We start from the raw sequence: 21,820 nt of genomic DNA on the forward strand, positions 1-21,820 counted from the left end.
GGTTCACAACAGTTCTCATTCATGGACCTGGAGTTTCTCAGGATTTACAACAGGTCATTCCTGGACATGGTTTTCTCAGGTTTCACAACAGGTCGCTCCTGGACTTAAGGCTTTCAGGAATCACAGACCTTGGACTCACATGATTCACAGACCCCCATGGGCTTATGAACATTCACACTTGAATAAATAGGTAATTCTCCCCTGCTTATCAATGTCCTTGTCAAGCAGTTGATATGCTGAAACCCTCTTGCCACGGGTCAGATCTTGCCTTCAGTCTTCTTGGGGTCCCTGGTGGATGGCTCAGGTTTAGGCATGTACATTTTCTCAGAGTGGGCTACTTGTACCTTTCAGCCTCTCCGAGTTTGCAACATGACCAACCTGGCTCCTTGCACCCTCGTCCAAGCTACCTGTGTTCTCCTCCAGGTCTCAGTCCTCCCCTGGGTTTGACATTCATGGGGTTCCCTTTGTGTCAGCAGAGCAGGAGCAGACCTGAAAGATCAAATCTGGTAAGTTATTCCCTTTGTTTTACAAGCAGGGCTCTGGGATGTTTTAATCACTGAAGGATCTTGATTGCCTTCAATGAGAGAGTGCAAGGTTTTATAAGCATTTGTATTGTGCAGTGCCATCTTGGAAATTGGTGTTTCCTGCAACGCTCTTCTCTGTCATTCCCTGGTCACCCTGTACTAACGGGGACTCTGAAGTGCTGTGGGAGTCTCAGTGCAATGCACGTGTCCAGCCTGTGTTTCTCACTCTTTCAGATAAGCAGGAGTTCCTTAACTCCCTGGTTTGGGAACACAGCAAGTTTGTGGAATCCATTGGCATTTGTGATGTTGAACAACTCTCCCAGCTCCCGAGTAGAGGTTGTCCTTTGAAAGGACTCCTGGAAACAGTGGTCCTCATTGTTCCTCTTGGTTGTCAATGGCTCCGGTTTCTGGGTAACTGGGAACTTAAGTAAGGATTCCTTGCAGCTGCGGTCCCTACAGTCATGATCCTTCAACCTAGCTGCCAGGGGATATTATTGCATCTCTTTTGAGATCGTGAACCAGGAGGATGTCTCCTCAACTACCCTCTGGGAGGCAAATCAGGAAATGGCTGGACCAGCCTGTAAAGACTGGAGGGGGTATCTCTACTTCTGCCCTCTATATGGCAGAGTAGAGGCACAGAGCACCCCAGCCAAACTTCTCTATAGGGTAGCTTGGCTGAGCAACCAAGGCTTAAGCTCTCTGGAGGTGATGTAGGCGGGTTCTTAAGTACAGTGTAGTATCCAAGCACCCACAAAGGAATGTCCACACACTATGTTATGTGCTAGCACAGTTCTTTATATAAAAATAGGGTTCAAGACATAGCAATTAATAACACACTTTGTACTTTGGCAAATATATACAATGTCTATGTGGTACCACACTTAGCTATTGACTCCTTTAAAATGCATCAACTGCTGACAGTTATAACGGCATACAAATCATACAGCAATGGGTAGCAACATAGTTCATAAGAAGGAAGACAATTGGTGTTAAACAATGGCAGAATGATGACACCCCTCTACATATAGGCAGTTCTGAATGTGGATCCCCCCACCTGGGCGACCTGTAATAAAGAGTTTTAACAAGCCAAGTCCATTTAATGTTTACATAGTCTTGTTTCCTGGTTAAAATGTTCAACTACCCCAATGTACCGGAGATAGATGAGTTTCTTCGATGGTTTGTCAGCAGATCCCTCGAGAGTGTTCTCCCTTTAAAGGCAGGAGTCACAGGGCATCGAGATTCCTCGAAGAAAGGTGAACACTTGCATCAAGACTGCAGCTTCGACCTTCGTGGTGGTCTTCGACGATCGATCGTGGAAGTCCTGTGAAGATGAGGCACGCAGTGCACCTCGATGCAAAGTGTTTTGTGCCACAAAGATGACTCAATGATGGATGTAGGCCCAGCAGCGGGCATCAAGATAGCTTCGGCAATCGGGACTCGACCATGGGCTGGACTTCAGATCTTCACTCTGTCAGCATCTTTGTTGGCTTCGGTTGGTGGGAAACACCCCGGCTGACTTTCCTCGCTCGTCGACAACCTTGACTTTCGGCAGCGGGACAAATAGGTTGACGGTGATGGCAAGGGAGCCCGTTGTTCAATGTTCTTAGGCAAGGTGGAGCGTTGCAGCTCCGGTCGTTGAGCAGCATGGCATCAAGCTGTTCCCGCTTCTGGGCAACACGACCCGACTGGCTTCCAGCGGTTATCAAAATCCTCCAAACCCTGGTCGATGGCAATGGACTTCGATGGCCTCGATGTCCTGATGCTTTACTTCAAGATTCTCTGAACCCTTTCTTCGGTCGACAGCCTTTCGGGACTGGCTTCCAGGGTGCCTCGATGAAGATCAGCTTCTGCATGATGTTCCCTCGTAGCTTGGAGAGAGGTCTACTAGCAAGGTCCACTCTCTCATCTCTGTCCTCGACAGACTCAACAGCTTTTAGATTTCCGCAAAGGAAATGCAGCAGCAATTCTTGTTCTTCCAGCTGGGCTTCAAGGATAAGCAGCTTCAAGTTTCAACTTCAGCTTCTGAACAAATTGGGAAGTGAGAGGTTCCCAGATATACACATCTGTCCTTCATTCACTCTGCTGGGCCAAGCTCTGTCAGCCAATCAGACAGAAGGGCATTCATGCAGGCAGGCAGCCAATCAGGCTTACAGGCATTCAGGCTATTCAGTTCCACCCAGATGCCCATAACAAGGAATGTGGATTGGGGAAAGCACCCAGCCTTTCAGCACACCACACTGCATTCATGTCAGTTTCAGGCAGGGCTGTCTCATTCATTGTGTCACACACACAGAAAGCAGACACCCATAGCCATTCAGGGGAAGGGACAGTGTCAGGGCTTCCTAGGACCTTGGGAAAACAATGTTACAGGTAATAAAAAGCAAGATGCCCCAGGAGCCATCTTGTCTCCTATCAGTGATATATGATTGGTAATTCATAACACGCTTAATAACCATAGGTCTCAAATGGAAATGGGGAGGTCGGATGCACCGGCACCATTCATCAATGGTGCCGGTGCATCTGTCGAGTTGGGCAGAAAGGCACCCGCGATTACAACTCGTAGTTTGCCGGTCCAGTAGCAACGGTGCCGGTAGCTTACCGGCACCATTACTACCAGACCGGCAAACTTATAATGAGGCCCATAGTGTTGTGGTGTGGACAAAGCATGGGGAACCCGATGAGAATTGTTTTGTGGCAGTTGTGAAACATACCTTAGACATAGCCCAGTGGTGAAACAAACCTGAAGGGAGTTGTATTGTACTAATTCTTATTTCATCCCTCATGAGAAATAGTGCAGTAGTGCTGATAAAACCCAAGTGAAACCAAAGAGCATTACAAACTGGGGGTTGTCATCCGCTTATTTTTAAGGCCAAGTGGACTGCCACTGATAAAATGAAGTGGATCTGAAGAACTTCGACTATTGAGAGTTGTCACTCACTCAATCACTCACTCATCAAATCTAACATAGTGATGGTGGCAAAGCGAGGTGAGCCTGAAGAATATTGCCTGTTGGTGAATGGCGTGCAGAACTACGCTGACAAAGACAAGGGAAGCAGAGGAATGTTGCCTATTGGGAGAAGGGGGTTGAATCACTCCAAAGACTTAGTGCAGAGAAGCTGACAAATGCAAGTGAATCAGAGGAGCGTGGGCTATTAAAGATTGATTTTCAAAGACTACAACAAAACAAAAAGAGTGACAGCTGATGAGTTTTGAATGCCTCCTAACCTCCGACCCTCCAGACCATCGTTTTTCAGCCGGTCATGCCTTTGCAGAAGGGGAAAGACCACAAGCTAATAAGGCTGGGTCTCAACCCAAAAGGGACAGTCCAGCCCGAGATATTAGGACATCCATTCTGCTCGAGACTACAAGCAACTCCAAAAATGTTTCAGCCTCATTGTGCATTATCAGTTAGTTTGGGTCTCTAAGCATGACCAGATCGGGACCCACATCTGGGTATACCCGTCCTACTTGGGTTTACTTCAGCGAAACAAAAGAGTTATGTTACCTCTGGCATTGTTCTGGGCAACGCTCCACACCATTGTTTTTCAGCATGGCAAGGGAACATCAGCCTTCCTCCCATCCCATCCCATGAGAGCGGCAGTCAAACCCAAAGGGTGTCTGGAGTTACTTGTGGTCTCATGTATTAGGGATGCATGACAAGCTGGATCGTACCTTTTGGTGTGGGACCAAGCTTGAGTTCCCCCCTGTCTTCCCATTGCACTTGCTGCCTTGCCCCCTATCACTTGCACTCCCCCACCCTTGGCGCACCCCACTCCTGCACTTCCCTCTCTACCCCCTCGCCCCTGCACTTACCACTTTGTCATGCACTTGCAGGGTAGGATTGTCACAAGGCCAATATAACCGCTGCTTTTGTGGTTCCCATGTCCCCCCTCCACCCCTCTTGTCTAGTGACGCCTGTAAACTCTTGTGTATAGGTGCCGTACAAACGTCCAATAAATATGTTCTTTCCTCTTCCGTAATGGCTTGGCAGTCTAAAGAACGATGGTGTGTGGGGTTGTCCAGAACAATGCCTGTGATTCAAAACCTTCCAGCCATCACCCTTCAGCTTTACTCAAGAACTGCAAGGGCACAGTGTAGGGAGGCTGACAGAGCACACAGAAAACGAGAAATGTGGACAGGACATTAACTGTAAACAATGAAAGAGAGAGAGCGAAGAGAGGGAGGTTGAGAGAGGCCAGGCGGTTCAAGAAGTCCACTTTCTCATCACCAGGTGTAAAACAGTTCTACAGCGGCACAGATACTCAAGAGACTACCTCCAAAATACTCGACACCAATCATGTGGGAAAAACATCAAAAGGCTGACCCTGACATGAGAAAAGAGTAATGATGTCAGCAACCCACCCATTCCTAGACTCCTTACATTCTCTACATATCGGAATGTGGAATTGGGCGTTTTATTTTAATGATGTTTTGTGGTGGGATTTAATGGACAGAAATGGTCTTGGGGGAACCCTAAGGATTTAGCCCATGATAGAAAAGGGGGTCATTTCCGCTTTGTTAAAATATAATCCCCCAATACGGTGATGTTGGGATTTAGCTAGCTGCCATGAGAGTTTAAATTATTTTTTTGTTTTAGAGTAAAATTAGACATCAAATATCCAGGATAGAACAAGGATGTTTTGTTTGGCCGTTGCTATAGATAGATAGCGAGTCTCAGCCAAGAGGGAATACTGCCAGTGGCTAATTAAGGTTAATTAAGGTGGCATCATTAGAAGCTGCTGGGTGGTAACCATGTGGTCTTGGTATTCCATATTACCACTGATGTTGTGGCAGTAATGCCAGTGTTACATAGCTACCACCAGCTGAACAGACATTGTTCTGCATTTTCTACAGTGCCATGAATATCAACAATGGTAAGGACTTAACATTGACAGTCAAAAATGTTGAAGTCTATTGGATGGGGCCCGGTTGAAAATAACACTTTCCTATGGCTATTTGGGTACTCTGTGATTAAAAAGAACACACACCCCGTAGTGGCAGCTTCCTACGTACGAAGGTGATACTTTGTAAGAGCAGCTCAGAGGTTAGCTTATTTTTTGTATCATTTACCTCCATTTTAATAAGTAGTATTTCCCTGTGCATTTACCACTCAAGATAGTTTTGCTACTGGCAGAGCTGATTTTGCAGTCAAGTAGTACTTTCTGCTTATGTAATTGGTGATGTTTTACCTCTGTTTACACAAAAAATGACCAACACTCCGAAATGACTAACATTTGCAACATTCTTCACACTAGTCAGGATATGGAGGAAGAGGTACCCCACTGTCAAAAGGGGACAGAAGGGTAGCGTGAAACTCTATCTAAGATTGCTTATGCCCCACTAATACTCGTTGTCGCTGGTGTGCTGCTTATCTAACAGCAGACAGGAAAAGAAAAGAAAAAAATCTTAGCGTTCTGCAGCTCTCCAAGGTACTTGGGCTAAACCTCTATTCCTTATCTGTCACTCACACTCAAATATCTATACAAATATAAAAATATGAGAGACTGGGCAATTGTAACGTTGATACGGTTTGTCTATTTATGGTATTGTAACAATTTTAATGACCTATAGGCAAACTAATATCTCCCGTCTTTCATGTGGAAAAAAGTGAAGGAAAAAGCTTACATAAACACGTAAGTTGCTAAGTACAACATTCATGTAAGGTTGTTTATGAAGACCTAAAGGGCAATCACTCTCTGGAGTCCACCCTTATGGATGACGGAGGGACCACACCGAGAGTGAAGCAAAACACGGTTACCATGGGAGTACCTTTGCCCTCTTCACAGTTTTTAGTTAGGTGTTTTACCTCTGGCAATTATTCCCTTTACAACCAGACACAAACGTAGCCCTTTTTCCGAAATGAGCCATTCTGTGTTTGTCTAGAAAAGTGTGCAATGTGTTCACATGGATATTAAGGGGTAGTGACGATAGTACTGTGTTGCACAAAGATTAATACAATGCTTCCCACTAAGTTAGGTAACATTAATTTTAGGTCCAGAAGAAGTAAATGTTATTGTATATTGTTTATTACCAAAACATCAGTCGGGTTGTCCAGTACATGATGTCTAAATTGGGTCGGCGATGCATTATCTCTTATTGAATATGCATCATACTTGCTATAAACACGTCCTGCAAGGACTGCTCCACTAAGTCAGACTCGATATCACTCTATGATGGAGGCAATGTTTCAGCGTTTCTGTTGCATTTCCCCTTTTCTTACCTAGGGTTATAGTTGGGGGCACTGCAGGGTTGTCCCCTGCTAGCTTCTCCCATTTGAAGGACAGGGGCGGGGAGCCTTCCTCTGGCTTACATTTCAGCGTAACATCGTGCCCTTCGAATTGTTCGCCGTTCACCGAGCATTGGGTCCTGACTGGCAACACTGCGAAAAAGAGCAAAAGGCATATAGTCAGCAAAGATAGGCACACCCTGAATTAATTACCAGCGGTTGGATCATGATGTTCTAATGGATTTATGTCAAATTGCCTCTTTTATAACACCATCAGTAAAAAGTCTGCCACAGCATTAACCTATTCCTTGTTTGGCATGGTTGTCTCCCTGTCCCGTACTGTGGCCAGAACCTTTATTGCCAGTATTCTAATTCCGGCACATGGAACCAGCACGTTTGTTTGTTTGTTTGTTTATTTTATTTATATAGCGCGCCAGACCCAGGGGTAAAAGGGCGCTTAGGTAAATGGTTACAGGATACAGTTTATACATTTAGCTATTTTTTACATTTTCTACAATTTGTACAGTTTAGACAATATAAGTATTATATACACAGTTATGGTACAAAACAATACAACCGAAACGCAAAGGCAGGAAAAGTGAATGCTTAAGGTATGTATGTATGTATGAAGTCAGGATTGAGATGAGGTAGTGTTAGTTTTTAATCACTATCCATGTAATGACATGGTTTCTGAATGATTGAAAGGTTGAGATGGATTTGATGTCCAGTGGTAGTGTATTCCAAAGTTGGGAGGCTAGAACCGAGAAGCTGGTTCCACCGGATCCTTTTAGGGTGAATCTGGGCACCACCAGACATAAGGTGTTGGTGGATCTGGTAATTCTGACAGAAGATTTCATGGTGAATTTATTAGTTAGATATGGAGGGGCTTGGTGGTTCAAGGCTTTGTAAGTGAGGCAAACGGTTTTTAGGTCGATCTTTTGTTGTATGGAGAGCCACTTGCACGATTTTCTAATAGTAGAAATGTGCTCACGCCTGGGAATATTTAGTGCCGCTTGTAATGCGTTATTTTGTAGGACCTGCAATTTGTTGATTATAGATTTATTTGCGCCTAAGTATAAGCTGTTACAGTAGTCCAATTTGGACTGTATAAGTACCCTGGCCAATACGAGGCAGCTGTTAGAGGGCATTATAACCTGACCAACATCTAAAGCATCATCTTGAATGATTCGGAGGGTACCTTCGTCATATCCTGTTGAGTGGCCAAAGGAAAAAGAGAATCCACAGATGCTGTCTCCACCTGTGTCCCTTTCACTGAACACCTGATATACAGAGGACTGTGTCCCAAACAAAGCTACACAAGCGCAACGACGCCCAACAAGAAAAACACATGTCTGGAGTTGCTTGAGGTCCCAGACCTAGGAAGGGACCTAAATAGGGGTGGGGTCAAAGAAAAACATGTCTGGAGTTGCTTAAGGTCCCGGACTGAGGAAGGGACCTAAATAGGGGTGGGGTCAATGTGGATTTACAAATGTTTTCCCCCTTCAGTAATATTACTGGTGGGATGAAAAGCTAACCAGAGAAATCCCAGTGGATATGAATAATTCAAAGCTATACCCCCTTCATGGGTGGCTTGTCCGAGCACAATAGTTGAAGAGGAGACTCTTCTTGTCCACAAATACACCCGTTTACAGCAATTAAAACTAATTGGCACACATGTTTAGCAATGATCTTGATTTTTTCTTGGCTGATGAACAGGAAGTGACTTTAATTAGTATCCATTGAAAATGTAAAAAAAAGTAATTTGGCTGGAGTAGCAGGCACGTTGCTTCCATGTCTTCCAAAATCTTTCAACATGTGCTGAACCCACATGATTTCCTCAACCATTTTAATACCTTACTCCCGAGATGTATTTGATAAGAAGCCAAATGCTAATTACCTGCATAAACTATTTTGTTGCAATCAACAATATTCTATCAATAGCTTAAGTGTATGAAGCAAACAAAGTGTATGTGCATCTATTATCATTATATCCCCTGATACATTCAGTTGCAAGAAACCTGTGCACTGCCAGCGAGGCAGCGTCTTTGTTGTTTTGATCATCCATCTAGTAGCTGAAATTTACCAACATTGATGACTTAGAAGAGTTCAGTTTCAGTTCAGAAACTGAATCAGAGATATTTCTCAAATTCAGATACACGTTTGTTTGCCTTCCTGGCACCCTGGTGCCACAATATGCTACTGCTAAGACAAGTTCATGGCCCATCAGATCACTGCGATGTTAATAAATACGGAATAACATAACATAACATGAAAAAACACTTGCTAAAATCAGAGAAAATTCTCTTAGCTCCATTTTTGTTGCTAGCATAATATGTGCTTCAATCCATATTACATGCATTTTTTGTGCAATGGAGTGAAATGGGCTTGCCCATTTTTTTCTGCCAGCATGGATAGGCAGAGGGCAAGTGCGGCTTGCTCCACATTTAGCTAAGACTCTATTACCTAACGCTTGGATAAAAAGCAAGAAAACTGACCTCACAATCAAATTCTTTCTGTTTATGCAATATGAATAAAAAAGATCTTGAATCACTTTTCCAATTTGAAGCATGAAACATTGAGGCAAAATGTTTATTTCTGTATATTTATGACACTACAAAAAAATAGCCTTCTTTTGTTCCCAGTGCAAACATTTTTATATAAAAGGGATTGGGCCAAAACCTAATTTCTCCATTTGGTGTAACACAAGACACAAACCTGTTGCAAAAAATGAGCTAAATTTTTGAACAGGTGCGAAGTTTCTGTAATCTGTCCGAGACAATATTCCATAAGGTTTTGAGTATGGCACATTGGATGCGGAAACAAATATGTACTGTGTTACTGATGAATAAACATGTGCGCTCTGTGCTTGTTGTTGTGCATTTTGTTTATGTGAGGATTCCAGGCCAGCTCCATGCAGACAGCATTGAGGTGGCTGCTGGTCACGTGATCAGGCCCTGTCACGCAGCTGCTCTACCAATTCCACCATCCTCCCTAGGTGGCATACTCAGCAAAGGACGGACTTAGAGAAGGATCTCACCTTTTTGTGTCTTTTCGGGCCTGATAGGGCTAAGGCTCAGACCGACTATCAGCATTTCCCCTACAAAGTAGTCATTACTTAACTACTAGCCAAAAAACATCACCATGTATCTCCTCCCTGCGCGGTCCATCCCCACACTCCTAGAGTTCAAACAACCAAGTGCCCTAGGCAGCCCCACAACCTACCCTAGCAACCCTCATCAATATCCTCACATCCTCACCACAGGCACATGTCCCTCATGCTAACCAACGCTTGCTCAGTAGTCATTCACGCCACTGAAATTACCAACCTCGTCACTGAAACATGGTTTACCACATCTTCCGGCCATGGGCAGGAGGGGGAGTGACAATCATAAACAGAAGTGCTTGGCCATGCGCCATTATCCCATCTCCCAAAACAACCTGGTTCTAATTATGCGGCAGCTGGATTCCGTTATCTCACAATGAATCCATTACCTTAAACCTCATCTTCAAAACCATCTCACAGGGGTAACTCTTTCATTAACAACATCTACAATGTACTCTCCTCTGCCAAATTGGCACACTCTCATAATGTCTTTCTCTGAGATTTTAACATCCACGAGTCCAAAGCCGACAACCACACTGGAAGCGCGCTATTCACATTGACCGGATCCATGGACCTTAAGAAAATTGTGCACCTCCTTAGACCTTGTCTACACATCATTCCCCTCATCACCTGTGACCCTATACCACTTGACTGGTCTGACCATTGCTCAGGGGCAACGTGTTTGTCTTGGAAGCAAGACAACTCAGTGCAACACAGGTTTGAATCCTGACCCTGCGCTTAGAAACCAATCTCTGGTATTAAGCACATTATAAAAGAACAGTTATGATTACAATAATTATAATCCAACTGTCGATCATCCATTCACCACAGCCCACAAGGATCAGCTTAAATGCCTCTGCACTCAGCGCCGTTCATTCAAATTCTTCCTAGTCAATGAGCTCGAAGCAAACTTTGCTGACATCCCCATCACAAGCAACCCTCCTAGTGTCATCCAAAAACTCTACCATGAAAGTGGTGGACACTCATGACCCCCCCTTAAAAATCATCCAGGCTAAGACCAAACCATCTGGCACTTTGTACACCCCCATGGTTTGTCCACAACAAATGCTCAATCAGAACCCTAGAGACATGGTGGTGTAAAAAACATAACCCCGGAGATCTCACAACTTCAAATCTCTCTGCACCACACATACGATTCTGATTACTGAGTCGAATGTTGCTTACTACTCCACCACGAATGTGGCAGCCTCTAAAGGAAGAATGCCTTCTTCGAAGTAGTAAAGCACTCTATCAAGCACACACTTGACCCGAGGTGACAGCAACTCAAGAAAAATGCAACGGAATCATCAACATTTTCATTGAGAAAATAGACCAAATTGGAGAGATCACCGAATCAACCACCCCCCGCGTTAGACACCCCTGCACCTCAACATGCACACTGCCCCTCTGGATTGAATTCTCTCCTCTCTTCCCCTCTGGACCTCCTAAAAACACCTGGCGGATACGGAGACAAGCTGGCGGCTGGTGCTGCTATTTGACGAGCTCCTTTGAAAATTGGTTTAACTCACTGGAGCACCTAGGATTAATTTCCAAGTTTACACTACCCCCACAAGTACATATTGGAGAGACTTTATCTGAAGATATCTTCCACTGGATGCTTGTGTAAGGGTGAGGCGACACTTACGCCGTGCCCACGTCCTGAAGAAGGTCAGAGTCACGCAAGGCTACAATAGGAGCCATAAGAGCCGACCGAAACACGTGTAGACGATAATGTCTAATAAGTCTTTGCTAAATGACAGATATACACACTCGTAATAGAAGTGGGTGTGAAAAATTGAAGTATTTTTTTAAAGGGTTTTTATAATTTAACAACCCATATCATTATGAGTGTATATTGGTATATGTGAAAGTGAGAGTGAACAAGTGGATGTATGGTGGAATGAGTTTGACAATGGCAAAGGTATGAACAATTATTGTTTTTTATAGAAGTAAACAGTTTGTACATATGTGTTTTTTTTGTAAATAAATTCATTTGTTCTATGATAATAATGTGTTAAATTGAGTCCTTCCAACCCCATAGCCAAGGTCCATTTGTGTTTACTACTGTATTATTTACCTGGATGGCCTTCGGTATTACAGGTACCCTTATTCTTATATAGCAATCTTCCAACATCCAACTTCCTAGCTTCATAAAACCATGGTCACAAAATGCAACTTGAATCTAAAACAGCAATGTAAATACAACTACATATACCAGTGCATCTCACAGGATGCAAACTACACCCAATTCGTGGCTGAGCCTGCCCACAGCAACAAATGCACAGAGATCAACCAATCAGATTAAGGATCTCACTGCTCTCTTCACAAGACAGAATATGCCTGTTCCCAAGAAGACCGGGAAAACAAATACACATTAGCCTTACATAGAACATGATTTAGGCAGCCTGATATAGAAAACAAAGAATGTTACCTATTAGCCAAAAAGGTGTGATCGAGTTCCCCCAAACATCTAATACATTGAACATAGGCATCATCAATGCTAAACCACCCAATAAAAACAGCCCAACATACAAAACATAAAGGAAGAACACAAACCAGATCTTATTGGAGTGGCGGAAACATGGCACAACACACATGCACCACTCTATTAACAGCTAATTCCCAAATGTAGGTACAAAGCAGACTTACATTCATTTAGAACACCTACATTGTACAAAACAACTCAAACATCTCAATCTCTCTTTTAAGAACTTACTGCCAAACATACTGTTTAACAGTTGTAGAAAACCAGGCCCTTGACCAAGCTCCCACCTCCATCGAAAAATGGCTATTGCTTATGACACTATTTAAAACATCGAAAGAAAAACTCTTCATTATCAGTGGCCTTAATGTATAGTTATAATGTTCTTACAACAATCCAGCACAGAGGTTTTAGGACACTATGGTCCTTATTCACACAACGTGTTCCAATGGGGTTTTGCCATTATAAAACGCTTCTGTGAATTATGCCCTATGTCTATTTTACTTCAAATGGTTTTAAAAAAATTCCCATTGGAGACGGTCAAGCCCTAGAAGTGCTGATCATCACAAACATTAACAAACATGTTTTCTACTCAGAGAGAAGTTCTGGTCAAATCACATGTTATTCTCCAGCAAGTAGAGCCTAGACACCTACTACTTAAAACCTCATGGATTAACAAACTATGTAATGAGACCTTCACTCTCACAAATCTTATCACACAAGTAACTTCTGAACAAGCCTTTCGGACACAAATGCTAAAGACTAGCGACAGCCAGCGCATAATGGGCATCGGGTTGCAGGCCCTCCCATTATGCATAGATCCTCAATTACTCTCTCATGCACGGTACTCCATTTCAGGAGCACAGTACATGACAGAAAGATGACCTACTCCCACCAGGAACATGAGCCCTGCAGGCCCCTGACTGGAGTGTTGTCCCAAGTGGGGGCGTGCTAGAGTTCTGTCCATACAGGCAGCGGGGGGTCACAAGAGATCACGTCCTATGTTTGGAGACTCTATTTATGTATTACCATGGGCTATGCCAGATGCGGGACACAGGTGGGAAAGTGTCATAAGGTGAGTGAAAAAATGTCTATGGTAGTGGAACGTTACTGTTATTATTGGGTCTGGTCACTGCGTGCTTGTATGTTTTTGTATGTGCATGCCTGAGTGTGCACGCATTGTTCAAGTGTATGTCCATTCACTGGGATTATTGCACAGAGCTGGTGCATGGAGGAGTCAGTGTGGGATGCCAGAAGGGTGTAGGGTGCTGGTGCCGGCAAAAGCCATCTGATTTTTAAAAGCAATCCAGTTGCATTTTAGGAACCAACAGCAATGTAATGTGTGACAGGACAAAACTGGTAATTATTAGCACAGCCAGCAGGAGTATGTCTTCTTAAAGTGGCAATGCTGGCAAAGCCAACATGAGTGTGTTCTTGCACTGGCCATGCTGCAATATATTGGCACAAGAAGCATGAACACCTTTTATAACATCAATATTGGCATTATTAGGCACAACCCATTTGAGTGCATTCTTATAAAGATGCCACTGGTTTGTACTAACACAACATGTGGCTTCTTTGTTATCAATGCTGGCAATGCTGGGCATAGTCAACATAAGAGTATTCTTGCAGTGGAAATACTGTCATATATTGTTATACCTAGCATGCAAACATCTTCTTACATTGGCAATATTGGTAGCATTATTAGACACAACCAATCTGAGTGTATTTTTACAATGTCAATAATGGCATAGAATGGCACAGGCAGTATCACCATGTCTCCCTGCAGTGAAAATACTGTCATTATTGGGCAGAGCCAACATGAGTGTATTTTTACTGTGTTAAGGTGAGAATCTATTGGCACTGCCAGCATGAACACATCTCCTTACAGCAGCAAATACTGGAATTACTGGGCACAACTGTCATTAGTGTGTTCACATAGTTGCAACACTGGCAAATATTGGCACAGCCAACTTGACAATGTCTTCTTGCAGTGACAACAATGTCATCATCAGACCTAGCTAATGGGAGCCTGTTCCTACAGTGGCAATGCTAGCACATATTGTTACAGGCAACATGAACATACATCTTCTTACAATGGCAATAACCATATTATTCCGCACAGCCAACATGAGTGTTTTCTTACAGTGTGATATTGACATATACTGGCAGAGCTAACTTGATAATATCTTCTCGTAATGGCATTACTGGTATTATTGGGCATAGCCAACTTGAATGAGTTCTTCCAATGGACATACTGGCATATATTGGCCCAGCCAGTATGAACATATCTTCTTTAAATGCAATACTGCCAATTACTCACAACATATATGTGTTCTTGCAGTGGCAATACTGGCATATGTTGCCACGTACAGCATGGAAATGCCTTCTTACGGTGGAGATAGTGGTATTATTAGGCACAACTAACTTGAGTATGTTCCTATAGTGGCAATACTGGCATATATTGGTGCAGCCAGCATGAACATTTATCCCTACATTGGCAATACTGGAATTATTGGACAAAGCCAACATTAGCGTATTTATATAATTGTGACACTGGCATATATTGTCGCAGTCAGCATGACAATGTCTTCTTGCAGTGAAATTACTGTCATTATTGGGTCTAGCCAACATGAGTCTGTTCCAACAGCGGCAATGCTGGCATATATTGGCAAAGACAGCATCAACATATCTTCTTACATTGGCTTTTTGGGGCAGAGACAACTTGAGTGTGCTGTTACTTTTGCAACAGAACCAAAAAGATAATATCTTCTGAAAGTGGTAATACTGGCATTATTGGCATAGTCAGCTTTCATGTCCCGTGGAGGTAGGTTTTCCAGAAAGGTGCCACTGGTCACTGATACACTGGGAGGATGTGTTTTTCAATGGGTATACAATGCTTTAGTGCGAAAGCAGCGTTGTGAGACGTGTTGGAGTGGTTGAGTGTAACAGAATTTGGTACATGCTTTTACTTAATTATGGTTCATTCAGGAGGTTGGGCCTATCCCATCCCAAGATGAAGGCGAACCAACATAAAATTGATTGGTTCTGAGGACGCTAGTGATACAGTTTGGAATCCTGCGGAGAACTCTAAACTGCTTTTCATCCAAGCAGTTTATCAAACAAGTAAGAGCTTTCTAGGGCAGAGCCTTTGGTACACTAATTTGGATATATAGACTTGAACACAATCTGAAAAAAGAGCCATTACTTCAATGAACTCTAGTATGCAGCTACCAAGTATTAAGTTCAAACGTTGATGTTAGTTATGTGTTTATATTAACTTAGTTACAAAGACTTAATTGATTATCAGAGGGAACAGTAAGTGTAGCTGCGGAGGTTATGACCAAAATGATACATCCCGCACAGCGCTCAAATATCATACATAGAATTGGCAAATTACGTGAAAGAACCAGAGCGTGTCATCAACCTGGTGAAGAGTATCCAGCGTGGTTGTATTGTCTTTCCAGTTTGGTGAAGTGTTATGAGGTTTGGGATTAGCACATGAGCTAAAATGCTGAGGTGCACACGCCAAGTGCACAGTCGAGGTAATTCTATTTCATTAACCGCCACCAGCGGAGGTATCATATTGCTTGTATTCAGCTCGGCTTGAGACTTACCTGGCATGGGTACAGAGTAAATGGCACAGAGTGTTTGAACTGTGGTGCGCGACCACAGGCAGTGTTTCCCCCGACTGTGCAAACTGGAGAGTCAAGCCCCGATCGAGGACTAGAGAAAAGGGCGTAGTCAAATGGAGCACATACATCTGGTATCATAGGGAAATAGACCTTTTAATGTGTGTGGCCTTTCTGGAGAAGATTAGGAAACTAGCAATGCAGAGCGAGCATTGGACCTTTGTTTCTTCCCATCACTGAATGTAAACAAGTTTGAGAGTTGAATCTCTGGTAGGAGAGCCAACTGGATCTTTAGAGCCAGGACATTCCCCATCTAGAGTAGGTTTAGTCACAGAACCAACAGAGTTGTACCCTGAGTCAAATACTGGGCGCTCAAAGAAAGAAGATGCAAGGGAGATGGTAGCAAGGCAGTCACAGTTCCCAGATGCACCATATCTGGCCACTCCATTGGAACCTGCAGTACGTTTTGGTGATGATCAAAAGAAAAGTAGGTCCTTCTGGACACAATGTGAGTTGCATTTTTTATATAGGCCGGAGGCTTTCCCAACAGAGGCTATGAAGGTAGCGTTTGTTCCTTTATATCTTTCAGGGGATGCTGCGGCGTGGTCAGAACCTATGGTCACCGGAGTGGGTCCTGAGTTGAGAAGTTTAACTCAATTAAAAAATAAGTTCAGTAAGATGTTTGACAGGCATTTATTGGTTCAGAGTATAGATGAAGAGTGTTTGGAGTTAAAGCAGGGAAAAAATAATCTATTAACATATATTGCACACTTTTGAGCTCTAGTCTTAGAACATAGATGCCCCGAAGAGGTTTAGTGGATGAAATTAAGGATGCTTTATGGTACTCATGGAAAGTCCCCCTCTTGTGATGATTTGATTGATTTTGGACATGAATGCGAGTGAGAAAAGATCTGAACATAGGGGGAGTTTCCCAGAGAGCAGCTCTTGAGTCAAGGTGGAAAGGGTTAAACAGAGTTACGGGTTAGTGGGGTTAGCCACCTTCACAGGATTATTTGGCTAGAATCTGACTAGAACCTGGCACCAGCATGAACTTGCCTTTTTTTGTAGCTATACTGCCATTTACTGCCACATGATAGTGCTCTTGCGGAGGCAATACTGCCATATATTGTCACAGCCATCATGGAAATGCCTTTTTTAGTGTTATTAATCACGGCCAACTTGAGTGTTTCCTTGCAGTGGCAATACTGGCATATATTGGCACAAGCATCATGGCAATGTCTTCTCACATTGGCTATACTGGCAGTAAGATGATTCAGCAAGTTGAGCACTCGCTGCTGAGATCTGTGCTTGATCTGCAATTCGCTGGTTCGAATACCTGCAAGACCAAGTCACCCTTTCATCCTTCTAAGGTCATTATATGAGTGGCAAACTTGTTTGGGTAATAATAATTGTATTTAAAATTTTACATGCACAGCACTTTGGCAAAAGCGCTATATAAATAACACATTATTATTATTATTCTGTACAGCCAACATGAGCATATTTTTATAGTGGCAATGCTGGCATATATTTTGGGCAACAGCATCATGAACTTGCATAGGATGACTCTCATGCATGCTGTTGTACCTGACCTGACATCTATGTGTTACCATGCTGAATCGATTGTAAATTAAACGGCCGTTTACCCAATTTTTCAACAAAATTGTGCTGGGAAATGCACCAGTTTCACCCATTATTTTAAAAACTTTCTCGGGGAGAAACACCCTCAAAGCCCTCCTTGCATAGTCCTGGCTCTCTCACTACTCTCAATCACCTGCACTGATAACTGGGAAATATAAATCTCCCCCCCAGTGAAAATAAAAACTAGCTGCCACTGCAAACCACAGAACAGACTCATACTTCAGATGCTATCCTGAACTTGATAAATACTGAATTGAATATCGGAAAGTGGAAATATGCTGGCCTACTGTTCCCCTCTGAGTAGCCTAAACCTAATGTTAACTAATGAAAATGGAGGACAGGAAACTGGAGAGGAAATGTAAAGAATCCTCTGCCAAGCATGATGAGCTTGCTTGCCGAATTTCAGCCGGTGCCATAAAAGGGCCATTATGCGTAAAAAAGAGAATTCTAACTGATCGCATCTCTTTAGTCTCATACAAAGCATCTAAGGTATTCAAAATATGCAGGGAACTGGCCAAGCCAGAACAATCCACCATCAGCACAACCCTTGACTCCAAAAGTGTCAAATAACCTAGCATTCTACTTTGAAGACGGGCCTCATCACCAGTTGGGGATACAGCCCAGTGGGGATACCACCAACTTTATTTGCGTTACCGCTCACCCATAAGGTGTTTCTGGTATTACTGCTGGATCACAGGTTGGGCCGTAAACGTTATACCCATTCGACCCAATGGGGAATTATTGGCACAATTACCGACGGCGATATTACCTTGCAGTAATTGCCCCGGAAATTAGCATTTTTCCGGTGTGTTTACTCCAGCTTTTAGCTGGGGTAAACATGTCATACTCATGATTGGGTGGACCCTTAAATGCAGCGGTAACCCCCTAACCACTGCATTCAAGGGCTTCCGTCCAACTCGTGATGAGGCCCTTAATATAAGTCAATAGGCCTAACACCAACCAAACTGATCCAAGTGTCATTTTCACCAATAATATGACCATTATCTCCTGTCTCATAACCTTTGAACCCATCACAGGTGTAAAACTCACTGGACTAGTGAGGAACGGGGAGGCATCTACCTATCAGAGCTGTGCATGCAAATGTGACGAAGGAACAGTTCTGCACCTTCACTCCTCGCCTAACCAAATTCTACAACTCGTCTATATAGAAGAGACGATACCTGTGCAAAAAGTGATCCTAGCACACATGTTCTACAAAAACGAAAGCAGACCTATATGACAGTGCAAATTATCACATAGCATCTAACATAACACTTCTGGCAAATGTCCTGGAAACAGCTGTCACCCTCCACCCATTAGAGGAGTGGCCCAAACAGAGAGGAACAAACTATGTGAGGATACCAAGTGGGGTCGGCAAGACACTTTTTATGTGAAACTGGAAGGGAGATTCTCATTACTTCTCACCACACCGGAACTATTGCCGAATTAACTGTGCAAGAAATTGGTGAAAAACCAAATGTGTCCACGGTACATAAAAGGCATGCCATGTCTAAATGTGGTGCTTAGCCGGCTCAAGTCGAGAGTACACGTGTGTCGACCGAGTCCCCCCACTTTTTTCAGAGGGCACCTTGATATGCTAATTTCCGGTGACACCACATTCAATTGGTATGTTAATGAGTCCCCCCCACTTTTTATTTGTAGGCCTTGACCCCTGGTGCTTAGGTGGGGTCCACATCAGGTTCAGAGAAAGTGCAAGAAGAGAGTGCACCTAGACAAGTGCATAGAGAGGTTGCCACAAAATAATCACTGAAACAGATGTTTCTAGTTCACACTTCCATTCACGGATCATATCTGGGGGGGGTTGTTGATGACTTACCACATGCCAGTCAACATCACGTATGTGCCCTATGCCAATGCATGTCCACAAGTGTCCAAAACGATGGTGTTCTGTGGGAGGTTTGCATATGGCTTGCACTCAGTGGGCCATCATTCACTGAGTCTTCACGTTCATTTGCAGACTCAACAACTTCAAAGCTTATCAACAGAATGAGAATTGACACATCCCAGGTGGGACAACCGGCAACAGAGGAAGGTAGGTACATCATCTTATTGCCAAAGTAGAGCTCACTCATGCCACTGTCCATACCATATCACCAGAGTAGGTGTGGGATATGATATGATAGGTTATTTATAACGTGCTTAATACCCAGAGGTTTCTAAGCGTGGACCCGGGGATTGTACCTGTGGTGCTCCATGCCGTCTTCCTTCAGAGGCGAGCACGTTGCCCCTGAGCTATCCTCCCGAGATATTTGATTTAAGGTGATTGTGATAGACTCTACAATGGCCCAAGAACTCTTCAATATTTCCATTGAACTTTGACATAGTGGGATGGTAATCCATTACCGGATGTTTAACCAAATCTATCACAATCTCATGTTTTTCCTACAATTTATGATACAACAACACAGCTGATACAGTCCCACAGTCATGGTGCCTAAGCAACATTGCTTTCAAATACACAATAGCGCCTACTCAGTGTGTGGGGACAAATGCAAGTGACCGAAGAGAGCTCTCACACTAATCAAACACCATGAATCTGGCATACGGCAAATGAATGTAAACGCCATCAAGGAAATTGTAGATATCCAGGACGGAGAAAGTAATTGTCAACTGCAGTCCAAAGTGTGTGTGGACCCTGGTGGCTGGACAATTATGGGCCGGTGGAGATGAGGAATCTACCGCAGGCTACATGGAGTGACCGAGCAAATGACAAAGACAGGGCAGAGTGGTTAGGCTCACCTCACGGCGGGTCACCTCACTGCGGTACACTGCGATACCCATTAGGGGATACCCCCATATTTTTTTCCAGACACAAAGCTTGACTGCGGTAGTGACCGGCTCCAGAAGGTTGGATGCACCATATTGGTTGTATAGAAGCTGCTGTACTTTCTGGAGGGGTTTGAAAAGGTGGAAACCTGGTAGTTCCCAGGTTGCGTCTGACCTGCTAGTTTGTCCCGCAGAAGGGCAGTTGGGAAATTGGCAGCATATCTCTGGTGACGATCTGCGTAGAAGCAGTGGCATAGTAGAAGTATAGTTTCAGATCTGCAAGCATGCTCTCAGTGTTAGGTCAGCTTTCATCCTTTGCAGTAGGTCTTTGACAAGGCCCCGGCTCTTGAAGCATTTTTGAACATTTTTGAGATAATGAGCCTCGGGGCTCTCTCTGAGGTTTTGTAATCTTATGGTCGTTGGTTTCTTGAACATTCCTTGGATTTTGTTGTGAGGTTTATACACGTGTTTGCGGTTCCACTGTCTCATTGTTGTACCTTTGAACCACTGTCGTCGCTGTGATTAAATCCCTTCCCTTTCTATTTGTGTTTGTCTTCGGAATTTTGTGTCTGCACTTTGTTCTCAATAACATGTCGGGTGTTTCATGATTTGGGAAGTGCGGTGGTAAGGTGCTTTGATCACAATATATTGTGAGATTTTAACCATGTTTGTTGGATTGATTCGGGTGCTTGTTTTCAGATGAATTTCTCTGTTTTTGTGTGATTAAAGTAGTAGCCTACAGAGTGAATGGATGATAGCAGAGGTGCAACGCTTGAAAGCAAGACCTCACAGAGCAACAGAGGTTCGAATCCCAGAACCACACTTAGAAACCAAAGTCAGGTACAGTATTAGCGGCGTTATAAAAACCAATTAAATAAATAAATAAAGAGATGGTCTTTTCCATGCAAAGGAGGTCTTACTTGTGATGATGCAGCAAGAGTGTTGCACATGTTAGTAATCCTGTGTGTGTTCACTCTCTATCTAATCAAGGGCCACCTTATAAGGTCCTGCTTCCTCTCATCCCACAATAGAGGCTCAGGCAGAGCCTCTGGGGCCAGGCAGCACCCAACAAGAGACAGCCTCATTCACTGTCAGTGATCCTTAGGCATCTAAAGTCCTAGTGACAGGATACACCCAGAATGCATCAAGCGGATACTCCAGGCAGGATCCAACAACTGGTGACAAAGGTGGGCCGAAAAGATAGAGGCTATCATGCCACATGTGGCTGTGATGCAAGTACAGGTGGTTTCACACAACCACCCATGCAAAAGTGGGGGGAAGACTGGTAAGTCTTCACACAAGAAGCAGACGTTGCAGATCCCACAGTGACTATCACAGTGGTAGGGTACCAGACCCTGGTGTGCAAAATGTATCAGGCTGAATTACTTTGCCAGTGTGTACAGGGTGGGCACTTTCATAACCACC

The 21,820-nt window shown here is 43.7% G+C and overlaps 1 protein-coding gene across 1 annotated transcript in view; it reads right to left on the bottom strand.

The window, feature by feature from the left end:
- Nucleotides 1-21,820, bottom strand: part of VSIG8 (V-set and immunoglobulin domain containing 8) — a 178,447-nt gene that overhangs the window by 21,287 nt on the left and 135,340 nt on the right. Inside the window, exon 4 of the mRNA XM_069604691.1 lies at nucleotides 6,745-6,903. Within this exon, the coding sequence (XP_069460792.1) occupies nucleotides 6,745-6,903 (159 nt within the window). The remainder of the gene's footprint in view (nucleotides 1-6,744; nucleotides 6,904-21,820) is intronic.

This window comes from Ambystoma mexicanum, chromosome 1p (assembly GCF_040938575.1).
Source record: "Ambystoma mexicanum isolate Mex_15411 chromosome 1p, UKY_AmexF1_1, whole genome shotgun sequence".
Classification (NCBI taxonomy): Eukaryota; Metazoa; Chordata; class Amphibia; order Caudata; family Ambystomatidae; genus Ambystoma; species Ambystoma mexicanum.